The sequence below is a fragment of the Marmota marmota genome, unplaced genomic scaffold (genome assembly GCF_001458135.2).
Source record: "Marmota marmota marmota unplaced genomic scaffold, marMar, whole genome shotgun sequence".
In the NCBI taxonomy this organism is placed as follows: Eukaryota; Metazoa; Chordata; class Mammalia; order Rodentia; family Sciuridae; genus Marmota; species Marmota marmota.
In genome coordinates, this window is record NW_026000141.1 from 3,147,713 (window position 1) to 3,160,146 (window position 12,434).

General features: G+C 56.4%; 1 protein-coding gene across 4 annotated transcripts in view; it reads left to right on the forward strand.

Moving 5' to 3' along the window:
* Tmem132d (transmembrane protein 132D) overlaps window positions 1-12,434 on the forward strand; it is a 496,798-nt gene that overhangs the window by 415,032 nt on the left and 69,332 nt on the right. For all 4 annotated transcript variants that reach the window (XM_015505636.2, XM_048785906.1, XM_048785908.1 and 1 more), the window contains one exon: window positions 6,685-6,828. In XM_015505636.2, coding sequence (XP_015361122.1) covers window positions 6,685-6,828 — 144 coding nt within the window. The remainder of the gene's footprint in view (window positions 1-6,684; window positions 6,829-12,434) is intronic.

Here is a 12,434-nt window from a genome sequence, read left to right on the forward strand (position 1 = left end):
GGGGGGGGGGGGTGCTATTGAGACTGGAGGGGCAATTGATTGGGAAAGCTTTATGGCCTCAATTCAGAAAAAAACAACACAACCCCCACATTTTAATGGCTACAAGAGCCACCGACTCTACCTGACTGCATAGACCTGGGAAGCATGGAGGGCTGAGTGGCATATTTGCGGGAGGTGCGCCAAGAGCTGGCCTCCCTTCCTGCTACCCTCAGGGGGCCAGGGTGGTGGCCAGACTTCGCTTCTGAACCTCAGTAGCTGTCATATCACGTGCTGCTTTTGTTATTTCTTTTGTGTTTGTTTTCATAAACAAGAAAGCAGGAAGATGTTGCCAAAGCATCAGAAGAAAATCGAAAAGCTTCAAAGCGTAGTCAGATCTCAACTGTGTCCCCAAAGCCTATAGTCTGGCTTCCCAGACAGCATCAGGTGGACATCGTGAGCCTGGGTCAGGGAGAGTGCAGCCCACCTCTGAGGCCTGCAGGGTCAGCACCAGCACGTTCCTCCTGATTCCCTGAAGCAGGAGGTGTGGGCTCCTCAGGAGAGCTGGCCGGCCCTCCCGGCTTCAGGCAGCAAGGAGAGCTTTGCTTCTGAGCCCTGCTGTGTGATTCCTCTAAATGCCGGCTACATGCCAGCATGCAAATGAGAGTGCCCAGGTGGGTTTCTTTTCCAAAACACACTTGCCCAATGCCTTGCTCTCCTGGGGAATGTGTCTGCCTGCACAGTAGATGGCGTCATGTTTCTGGAGCCCAGGTCTCTGGTCTGTCAACCCCCTCAGCCTCCTTCCTGCTGGACACTCCTGTGAGCGAAGACCTATCCCCCCCTCAGGTCACTCCACATAACCATCCACACGTGCTCCTGGACTTCCCTGGCATACTGGAAGTTGTGCCCAAGTGTGGCGCTTACAGACCTGGGGACCCACAGCTCAGGAGTAGAAGCTGAAGCATTGGTTCTGGGAGGTGAAGCCTCTGCAGAATGGAGCCTGTGGGGGCCACTGTGACACACACCCTGGCCCTGGCCTTCCCCCTGCCCTGTCCCCACTGCTCCCTCCCTCCCCGGTCCCCTGCACATGGACTCACTGCTTCACAGCCCTGGTCCCAGGAACTCAAACAAAGGCAACATTCAATTTGCAAGTTCAACAATGAGACTGATAATTGTTAAGCAAGAACTGAGATTGAACATGGTTAAGGAGTACAACGTCTGCATCTCAATGAGAGCTTGGAGAGAACCTCACCAACCACTCGCCTTCATCCAATTACACTCCAGGTCAGCTTCACTAAGCCAAAGAAACCGAGTCCCGTTAAGTTTCTGAAAAAGGCGCTTATTGGAAGGATGCGGGTGGGCGCTCCAGGGAATGAGGGAGGGAGCCGACCAGCAAGCCCGGGAAGGTGCCGCAGTCTGGCACAGGAAGAGCCAGGGTGAGTCCCAGAGCACCTGCAGACTGCTCGGGGCCAAAGGAGATGCTCCCACTGTCCACTCTGCTCCACTACCCTGGAGCGAAACTCATAGGGAGAGGGTCACCCACGCCTGCCCAGCGCTCGGCCAGTGTCCCAGCAGGCCTTACGCAAGGAGAGAGAAGTTTCCCGAAGCAACATCCATCAGCTTTCTCTCTCCAAGAAGCACTGCTCTCCTTAAAACATGCCAAAATAAGTTGCGGGGAAATTCTTCTCAATACAGAACTAAAGTTCTGCTTGTTCAGGGCTGACCCCACTCTCCAGGGGCTCTCCAGCACCCCCTCTGGGAAACGCCCCTTGGCATACCTCCTCCGAGCACAGTTACCTATGCCAGGTCACTTGAGGTCCGTCTCCTCAAAGCGCCCATTCTCAGTTTGGTCTCTGCAGACTTGGGTGATGGGAACGGGCAGCTCAGGCTCAGGAGGCAGCTGCAGGCTGGGCCAGGCTCCCCACGGGGCCAGGAAGAAGGGCAGCGGCCGTGCACCCTCTCACTGGCTCCCAAGAATGCTTGCCCACCCTTAGCGGGGTGCTTGAAGGTGACCTCTGGAGGAACTGCTGCTCTTTTGTTCATTTTTGAGACCTTATTTTCTACGCTAACATGTACAGGTCAATTCAGAGCCCAGGCTCAAAATGGCAGGCCACCTCCAGAATAGCTGTGGTGACACGGGAGGCCAGAAGAAAGGAGAGGAAAGGAAGGGAGAAAATCCTCTGGCCGCTTTCTTAGTAGGAAGAGTGAGGTGACCCAACTTGTTCACATGAGCCAGGCCTGGTGGGGACCAAGGACAGCTTCCTTTTTTAGTCGCTGCAGCTAGAGGTGGAAGACTGTGAGTGTCTGTAGGTCCATGAAGCACAAAGCAGAGGTAACAGTGAGCAAGACCTGGAGTCTGCAGAGCCCGTGGGAAATAGGTCAAGTCATGTGACAGGGCATCCCGTGCCCAGGCTCCTGCACCAGGGCCCTCTGCCTCAGTTTCTCGAGGGTCATCATAACGAAGCTCCCCAGATTGGTGGCTTAGCAGAAATGTCCCCATGGCAGGTCTAGAGGACAGAGGCTGGAAATCAAGGTGTCTTCAGGGCTGTGCCCCCTCTGAAGCCTCGGGGGCTCCTTCCTGCCTCCTCCAGCTTCCGCTGGTTTTGGACGGTCCTTGACCTTCCTCAACTACAGCCCCAAACCTCAGCCGCCCTCCATCCACAAGTGGCCTCTTGTGTTTCCTATCTAAGTTGTTGGGTCAGACCCTCGCCAATGCAGTAGGAGCTCCTCTTGACCGATTTGATCCACAAGGACCCTATGTCCATTCAAGGTCACCTTCCAAGGTCCAAGTGCTCATGAGCTTTGTGGTCCACCCATATGGTCATCATTCACGTTGATTTATGTGTCAAACTTTGGGACAGTGCCAGGTACCCTTCTCATGCTAACTCCTGGGGCAAGCCTATGAGGCAGACTGTCATTGTCCTCATGTTAGAGCTGCAGGGCTTAGGCACCAAGAGGGTCCCTGGCCCAGTGTCACCCAGTGGCTGTGTCAGAGCAGGGACTCACAGCCAGAAAGTCCTAAGACAGGCGCCTAGTCTCACCTCCACCCTGCACTGGACCTGGGCTCTCCCACCCGGTTACCTATGGCTGTCACCAGCCTGTCACCAGCCCGCCCTGTGCCAGTGCATAGCAGCAGGGAAGACAACCTCCAGAGCCAGCTGGGTTTCTTTCTGTTTCTGGCAGCTCACCAAGGGACTTCCTTTATGTCTCATAAGCCAGAACCATGTCTCAGGCAGAGGCTGCTGAAAGACATGTCTGGGCATCTTCCTGCCAAGGTGTCAGGCAGGAATTGAGCAGAATGGCCACTACCCAGCAGCTAGCCATCTCTGCACTACGTCAGTCACCTTCCGTCACTATAACAAAACACCCCAGGGCATCAACACGTGAAGAGGAAAGGTTCACTTTGCTTCCCAGGTTTGGAGGTTCCAGTCTACAAGGAGTTGACCCTGCTTCTCTGGGCCTGTGGGGAGGCAACACATCTTGGTGGATCACATGAAGGAGCAAAGCCTCTGCTCATCTCACAACCAGGAAGCAAAAAGAGGAAGAGGAAGGGGCCAGGGTTCCAAGACACATTCTTCCAGGACGTACCCCCAATGGCCTAAAGACTCCCTCCAGGCCCCGCCTCGTAAAGCCCACTACCTCCCAATAGCACCACCCTGAGGGCCAAGCCTTCAGCACCTGGGCCTTGGAGCACTGGACACCCAAGCTGCAGAGCATGAACAGCAAGCTCTCCAGGACTGAAGACATTCCCTCCAATGTGCTTCTCTCTCTCCATGCTTTTTCTCTTCTCTTTTGTTTTTTTAAGGAAGAGATTTTTTTTAACATTTCTTTTTTAATTTTAGGTGGACACAATATCTTTATTTTATTTCTATATGGTGCTGAGGATCAAACCCAGTGCCTCATGCATGCTAGGCGAGTGCTGTACCACCGAGCCACAACCCCAGCCCTCTGCTCTGTTTAAAATTAGTTTTAAGGGTGAACATGCATAAATGACAGTGCTGGTACTTGACGTGGAGAGCCAGGACACCAGACACACGCAAAACGGGCCGATGCTCTGATTCGGTTCCTCTCTGCCAGACAGCTGTGTGATGAGCTGCTCCACCCTGTGTGGAAGCAGAGTCTGTGGTGCCCTGGGCGCTCCCCACCCCCCATCAGGGCAGAGAGCTCCTCCCCATCCTGAGAGTCACCCTCCATCTGCGGCGTTATCTGAAATGGGAGCCGTGGGCTTCACCCTCACACAGCAGGCTGGGCATAGGCGGCCATCCCCTGAGCCGCTCCTGGAGTTGGTGAATCGATACCTCTGCTCCCCAGTAAACAGCCGCAGTGGAAGTGCTTGCTCCTAGGAGAGTATTTTATAACATTTCCCTGCCGGGTAATTCTATTAGACCTCAGTGCATTGAAAGGTTCGTGCATTTATATACACAGAGAAAGTAACGTTTTTCATGGTGTACGTCACTCTCTGCAGGACTGCAGGACTGAGCACCTGGCCAGTGGTAAATTGGCTGCCTCTGCTTCCTACATCCCCACCACCCACTCCTGAAGTTCCCCGAACCCCTCAGATGAATTGCTCTGGGGCCTCTTCTTAGGATCTGTTTCCAGGGGACCACACTAGACATGGGCCATCGTTACCCCAGCAAAATTGGGAGAGGTGCTCTTCCTCTGTGATAGACAATGCTGTGTTAGACTCGAGAAAAGCGCACGGTGGCTTCTCTGAAGGGCCCCCTCCTATGCTGTTCTACAGCCTCTCGGGAGCCCAGAGTCATGTTGTGGTGTTGCCAGAGACCCAGGAATGCCACAGGGCACACAGACAGCCCTGCAGTGACCCGGAGCATGGCAGCTTGCGGGCAGGATGGACCAAGTATGTGCTGCAGGGTCTGCGCTCCTATGTCCTGGGTTCAGGGTGAGCCCAGTGTTGGCAGGAACACAAAGTCAGCCTGGCCAGAGCCCCAGCCTCTTCCACTCTGTCCCCTTGGAGTGGAAAAAGTACAGGGGGCTTTCCTCTCCCAGAGGCAGCAGGAAGGAGCATTATATTTGGAGTTTGCCCATCATTTTTTACAGTTTTTACCCAAAATAAAATAAAATCACACTGGGAACTCAGGAGGGGAAACAGAAAGTGTGGCGTTGGACGGGGCCAGGGGGCTGGGGGCTAGGGGGCCAGGAGGCCAGGGGCCAGGGGCCCTGCGCATATTCAGCTGAGGCCGTCTCTGAAACTCAGGAGCGCTCCAGTTGGAGCCCAGTCTCTTACAGTTAAAATCAAGAGAAAACAGGTTTTTTCATAAGTTGAGCTCATCCTGTGAAGGAAGCATAAACTCCCAATAAGAAACAGAAAGTTCAACCTGCAGGCTGCTCCCCACAGGCTCTCAGGTTCACGGGAGACGGGATGCCCGGGACTCTGCAGGCCCAGCCTCTGCAGCTCTGCCTAGAGCAGGGGCAGACTGACCAGATAGCCTTGAGGAAGGTCAGCCCTAACCCCTCGGGGCTCCCTGGCCAGCCCACACTACATGCTGATGTTCTGCCGCCACTGTACAAGGGCCAGGCAGGTGCAGAGTCACAAGAGAGCAGCTGTGTGTGTGTGTGTGTGTGTGTGTGTGTGTGTTGGTGGAGGCCAATTGGGGACACGGTTGGCCCGTGATGAGCTGGGACTGACATCAGGGGCAGGGCTTGGAGGTGGTGGCAGCACAGAGATTTGGGGGACGTTGGGTTCTGGATCTGTATGTGAGAGAAGGTGGGAGTGTACTTCCTGGTCTTGGGGAAGGAGGTGGAGATGGACGCCCCAGGGCCTGGGGCATTCACAGGCCACAGGCCACGAGGAGGGGAAGGCCGAGTGCTCACCTTGGAGCCCTAGGAGAGCCCTGGGCACTCAGGCCCCCTGTGGGAGCAGAAACAGCTGCCCTGGGAGCCCAGCCTCCAGGAGAGACAAGGGGACCCAATGCCTTGGAGCTGGACAGCAGCGGGCAGGCTGCACCAGGGGGAGAGGTCGCGGTGTTCCAGCTCTGAAAGCAAGCAGCTGGGCAGCAGGCAGCCCTGAGCATGGCTCACCCTGAAAGGAGAGCTCAGGGACAAAACGCATGTCCACGTGAGGGTGTGTGTCCCTGTGGGGGTGTCCCTGCAGCCATGACGGAGGCCAGGACCCCAAGTGTGGAGAACTGCAGAAAGTGAAGGAAGCCAGAGTGTCAGACTCCTGTGTGTGTGAGGTGGCATCAGTCTCTAGGCTCCGGACCCCCTGGCCTTGCCTCTGGCTGGTAGTGGAAAGCTCAAGTCAGAACCTCTGTGTTCAAGTTCAGACATATGTAATGGGCTCTCTAATGCGTCCACTCAGGAGCCCAAGTTCCTGGGTTCAAATTCCACCTTCATTATTCTCTAGCTGTGTGGTTTGGGCAAGTTACAAAACTTCTCTGTGCTAGTTATAAAACAGGATGTTGGGATAATTGCAGGGTGGGCCTTTGTAAAGCATGGAAACCTGGTGCATGGTGAGATTTGAGAAGTGTTTGCCCTGTTAACTTGACTGGCTCCACAACCCTCCCCTGCCATATCCTCCCTGCAGAAATCCAGGGGAGGACAGAAATGGTCCCTTGGCCACCTCGGCCCTGGGCTGGTGCCGCAACAGGAGTGCTGAACTTGGGTGGAGGGCTGGTCAGTGGCCGCGAGCGCAGGTGAGGGCTGGGCCACGCGGGAGCCAGGGTGATGGCTCTGTGTTTCCTCTTCCAGGAGGCGGAGATCCTCAACACAGCCATCCTCACTGGGAAGACGGTGGCCGTCCCCGTGAAGGTGGTCTCCGTGGAGGAGGACGGCACCGTGACAGGGCTGCTGGAGTCTGTGGAGTGCAGGTCGTCCGATGAAGATGTGCTCAAGGCGAGTTGGTCCCCTGTCCCAGCAGCTTGGCCCACCCACTGGGGCCTGACAGCGCTGGCCCTCCCATCACCTCTGAGAATCCTGCCCCTCACATTTGGGGATCCCCCCCGGCCCCACACAGAGCAGGATCAAGGCTGCCCTGGAGGTCACCTCTGGGCCAGGCTCCCTCCTGACCCTTTCTGTTTTCCAAGTGCTTTGGGCCTCTTCCCAGCCCCTGGGGGTGTGGTGGTGGGATGCAGGTACCACTGCCCTCTTGGTGGCTGCATCAGGGCTGCAAGGGGCAGGAAGGAGGAGCCCAGGGGCTGGACTGATGGCCCGCAGCCCAGAATGATCTTACAGCCGAGCATTTGTGTGAAGTCAATGGAGATGTAAGTCCGCAATTTCGCCCAGCTCTGGTTTGCAACACTGGCCAAGGGAGACGAGGAACTCCCTCTGTTCCCAGTTCCCTGCCCAACCCACAAGTATCTACCCGAGAGAGTGAGGGATGGGGAGGGACGGCCCTCACCTCTCCTTTAAATTCCATTGATCCCTTCCTTCCTCGCAGCCTCCTCTTTCTCTTTTTAAATTAAATGCACAAGTGATTCAAGACAAAGGCACGGGGAGATGGATGAGGCGGGGGACTCAGGCTGGCTCTGCCGGGAACCTTGTAGCAGGCTTCCAGGCAGCAGAGGAAAATGGATTTGTGGAGCTACCACTGCCCAGTCCAGAGCCCAGCTGGCTGACCAAAGCAGTAGCACCTCCTTGGAGTGAGCACCCCAAAGCACAGGGAGCCAGGCCCCCACCAGCAGCCCCACAGTAGGCAGCCCCGCTCCTCTGAACGAGAGGAACCTCACCTCTCTGCATGGCAGGGGGCGGCCAGGGAGGGAGCCCCTGTCCCCCTAGAAAGCAGTCGGCAAACGCAAGCTGAGTCCACACCAGGTGCTGGGCCCTGGCTAGATGTTAGGACCACAAAACCAGAGGCACAATCCTGTCATTACAAGCTCGGAAAGAAGTCAAGGGTATAGGAAAAAGCAAGACCATGGGAGGCCCTCCATGATCCACCCTCCCACCCACGTGTTCCGGAATCTTCTTCTCGTCCAGAAGTGGTAGCTCCTTCCAGATGCTCTGGCCAATATCCTGGTTCATCCTCGATTTCTCTCTCTTTCTCTCATGTCCAATCTCTCAGCAAGTCCTGTTGCTCATGCTTTAAAATACATCTAGGATCCAACCCTCCTTCCCCAGTCTAGGGCACCACATCTCCCCTAGATCAAGGTGATGGCCTCCTTGCTGGCCTCCCAGGCCTTCCTTGCCCACCTGTGTCCTCTCCACAGCCACTGTGAACGCAGCAGCCAGGGTGCAAAGTGCAAATCCGTCACGACGCTCCTCAGCTCAGATCTCCTCCCCGCTTCCCTCCCACCTCCGCAGAGAAGCCCAGTGCCCACAGCCAAGGCCAAGCCCACGGGACTGCACGCTGCCTGCTGCTGGGCCTCACTCCCACCTCGCCTCTCCTGTCTCTCTTTCCTGCTGTGCTGCCATCTTCACGTTGCTCCACAGGATGGGCACCCCTCCCTGTCTCTGCCTGGCCTCTCCCCGAGGTGTGTGGGCAGCCTGCTCCCTCAGTCCCCCTCTCAGCTGGACCCTCCTGAGTGCCATGTGCACACCTCAGGGACGCTGCGTGCTGTGCCTCTGCCTACCCACTCAGGTGCCTGTTTTTTGCCTGTTTCTTCCCGGATGCTCATATGCATCTTTGCATTTGATCTATTCCTCGTCTGACTCTCCTTCCTGGACCTTCCATCCACCCCATGAGGTCAGGGTCTGTGGCTCAGGGCGCCCACTGCTCTAGAGAATGGATCTGTGGCTGCAGAGTGGGCAGGGCACCTGCTGGCCTGCGGGGTGCTCGTCTGCCTTCTGTGCGGGGGAGACCCAGGCAGCCAGGGGGGCTAAGGGAGGAAGGGGAGCCGGGCTGCAGGAACCCCTCGGCCCCTGGCACTGTGATGCTCAGCAGCAGTGTTCTATTCAGACACCAGGATGATGCTCCTCTGGACTTGACGTCCTAACGCAGGAGCTGCGTTATGTGTGGCCGGAGTCAAAGTTTCAGTGGACAGGATAGCACATTTCTCCTCCCCCCGCCTGGCTCCTCCTCGCTCCTCTCCCCTGTGCCTGTCCGCCCGTTGCTGGACCTCCAGGGCGCTCTCAGAACGGCTAGTTGGGCACTTGACTCTGGGAGGCCAAGGGGCAGCCGTGGTCCTAAGGGCAGCGGTCACGCTCAGCACCTGCCTGCCAGTACTCACTCCCCAACAGGAAGGCCCAGGCCACTTGACCCCACAGCCACCCTGTCATCACCCTTACTTTCGGGGTGAGGAAGCTGAGTGTTGGCACTTCCACAGGGACAGCGCTCTTCAGTCTCATCCCCAAGCCGGTCCCCTCTGCCTCCATCACTTACCCCTGGAACATGGTTGGCAAACTTGGCTGCCGTGGAACCCCAGGGCAGCCGTGTGGCTCTTGTGCAACAAGGACAGCATTGACAACCAGGTGGAATTCAGAGCTCAGTGTCCATGCGTTTCCCCTGGACGGCAGCCTGGCTGATTCATGGGCAGGTTGTCAGAGCCACAGTCAAGACTGTGCAGAGCTGAGAAGTAGGAGGGAGGTAAGATGGCCTCGAAGGGAAAGGGCTACCTGTTCTTAATGCAGGAGGTTATCCAGAGCCCCCACTGGTGGACTCTGAGGGGCCGATCCCCACTGGGGGACGTCTGCTGGGGGACCCCACTGTTCCTGCAGATACCTGCAGACTCTCAGTCCTGGGACTAAGCACCATCCCTCATCACTGTGCTTGTTGAAGGAGCATGTGAGCTGTCTGTTCACTCCTGCGGATGTGTGTCGGAGCACAGTGCTTAGATTGTTCTCCTGGATGTCGAAATCAAGACAAGTGGGGATTTCAGCTCCTGAGAAAGTGGAGAGATCTGGAAAATGGGACAAAACAGGTCAGAGAGGGACCGGCCTTGCCCTGTGTCCTGGACTGGCCGAGAACTAAATCCACTTCACCTGGCCCCATGCCCTGGGCAGCAGAGAGCATATTCCTATGGCACTCAGAGGCAGGTGTGACAGGCTTCAACACCACCAGCCATGAATGTCCCATGTGAAACCTCTGTCATCTAAGACCTAGAAAGAAAGAAGCCCCACGGGTCCCAGGCCACCCCTCGTCTAGAATTTACACAAAGAATCCCAGAGAACATTCAGACCGGGCACCACAAGCTCAGAAGATAAAGCCAGAGTCCATTTAAAGGAGTAAAGACCACAGGATGCAGGGTAGCCACAAGCCTCCAGCCCCACCCACCCGAAGGTGCAGGCTGCTGTCCCCAGGGGGAGGGCAGATGGGAAGAGTCGGGCCGGGGAGTGCAGCTCCGAGGTGCACTGCCCAGGGGGAACCCTGTCTGATGGACAGCAGCTCTGACTCCTCGCATTGTAAACGGACACAGAGGCTATGACAGTTCTGCCTCTGCACGGTGTGGGGAACATCTCTGAGAGTCACTGTGGCCACGTGGACGTTCACTCCTGAATAGGAATCTGCTGTGGGCCAGCTCCTCACTCCAAGGGCACCATCACCAATCCCTCCTGGATTGTGCCTGTTTAGACCCCCATAAGGCTTCTTGAGCCTAGGCAGTGACCTTGCTTAGGACCTCGCCCACCCCCAAATCCATTCTCAGTCCAGGAGTCACAGAGGTGCTTTGAAAACGAGGGCCACGAGGAGGCACCCGTCACACACCAAGTTCTTCCTGTCTCCCCGCCTCCCTCAGAGGCCTCTAAGGCCCATCCATCTCCTTCTCGCTTCCCGCCCCCACCGCCCTGCCCAGGTCCCCAGCCCCTCCTGCTCCAGGCCCTCCCTGCACCTCCTCTCTCCCATGGCCCTGTTGAGCTCTCTGCCTTGCTGCCTCCAGCCCGTGGCTCAGCTCCCCACAGCAAGACCACGGCTCCTCCTTGCTTTGTGCTTCTTCCTAGAACTGCCACAGAAACCTCAGGCCACTCTGGGCTGTGTGTGCCCATTGTCTGCCAGGTGAGGATGCCTGGTGTGTGACCCATCCCCCCGGGCCGCTCCCCAGTGGCCTTTTGGAGGCATTTCTGGGGAAAGTGTCCAGCGAAGAGGCTCCAGGAAAGGAGGGTGGAGGGGGCCATGTCACAGGCTGTCACAGAGGACTAGAAGGGGGACACATATCTAACACGCAAGACACACAAAGGGCTCAGAGCCACGTGTTCCTCAGGCGGGGAAGGGACGCTGGGCCCTGAGGCAGGGATTTCCCAGGGCCTCATGTGCAAAGGAGGGACAAGTCCAGGATGGGCCGAGGATGACCTGCAGAGTTTCAAGAGCTGAACTGGTGGGCAACATTAGTCCCACTCAGGAGAGTAAGAGCAGGTGAGCCTGTAGATGGTGTCCTGCACCGACAGGGGCAGGTCAAGACAAGGACAGGAAGGAAGGACCAGCCCACACTCCCTCCCCATGGTGGCCGTCTTCTCCCTAGACAGAGAAACACAGGACAGCAGTTAGGATCCTTGGGCAGCTCCAGTGGGGACAAGAGGCTCCGCAGCAGGGGCTCCTGGGAGCGGCAGGGGGCAGGTAGCCAGCGGAGCAGAGAGCCACTGTGCATCTCCACTTCCAGGGCCCGAGGCTGCAGGGCACAGAGTCAGGCTGTAATGCCCAGTGGCTGCAGGGTCGAGAGCTTCTGTTCCAGGGAACTTCACAGCGATCTCAATGCTGCAGGATCTGGCCTTTCCTAGGACTCCAGATCCTAGATGAGGCCTGACTTCCCCACGTCAGAGTGGCCAGTCCTCAGTTGGCCTGTGTGGACATGACACAGACCTGGAGGGACTCAGGAGCCAGTGGGCCTTATTCCTCTCCATTGCTAGAATGAACCAGAGGCCTGGGACATGTAGTTCCTTGAGAAATAAACAATTTTTGGAAAAATGAATGATGAACTAAATCCAGGTTTATGTCAAGAGTTGGTGAACATCTACTGTTTTAAAAGTGTCAGACCCTCCGTTTCCTCTCCGTGGTGCTCCTGGTTCAACTGACTTGGTCAAAACACACACTTTAGGTTGAACGGGCTACTTGGGTGGAATCAGTTCGGAGGCGTGTTATTTGCTGCATGCTTGGATGCAGGGAGCCAGCTATTCAAAGTGGGTCAAGGGCGTCCTTGTGGGTGGTGGCCAGCGCCTTCCAGGTTCCTGACGGCCATGAGGGTGATCCTTACTGATTCTCCTTCATTGCTGTGATGGAAAGTATTTATTTGATGTCTAGGTCTGTGACTAAAAAGCAATTGCTGTGTGGAGAGGGGAAACATTGACAGCAGATGCATTAAGGCATGTGATAGATGCCATAGTCATTCCAAAACCTCTAAATATGCAGGAAATTAAACCCGGTATCACCAGCAGAAAGCATGTAATTGGCACAAAGCTGTGGTATTTTCCTTTGGCGTCCAACCTCGGAAAGTCGTGCTGTGAGTGATTTAGAAGTTAGCTCTCCACTGCTGAGCCCCTGGCTCCACGTCCCGCTGAACATGGATCTGTGTGTGTCTGCTGTGACCGCAACCCCCACTTATATCAGGAAACCTCACTCATTAAGACAGTAGTGCCTA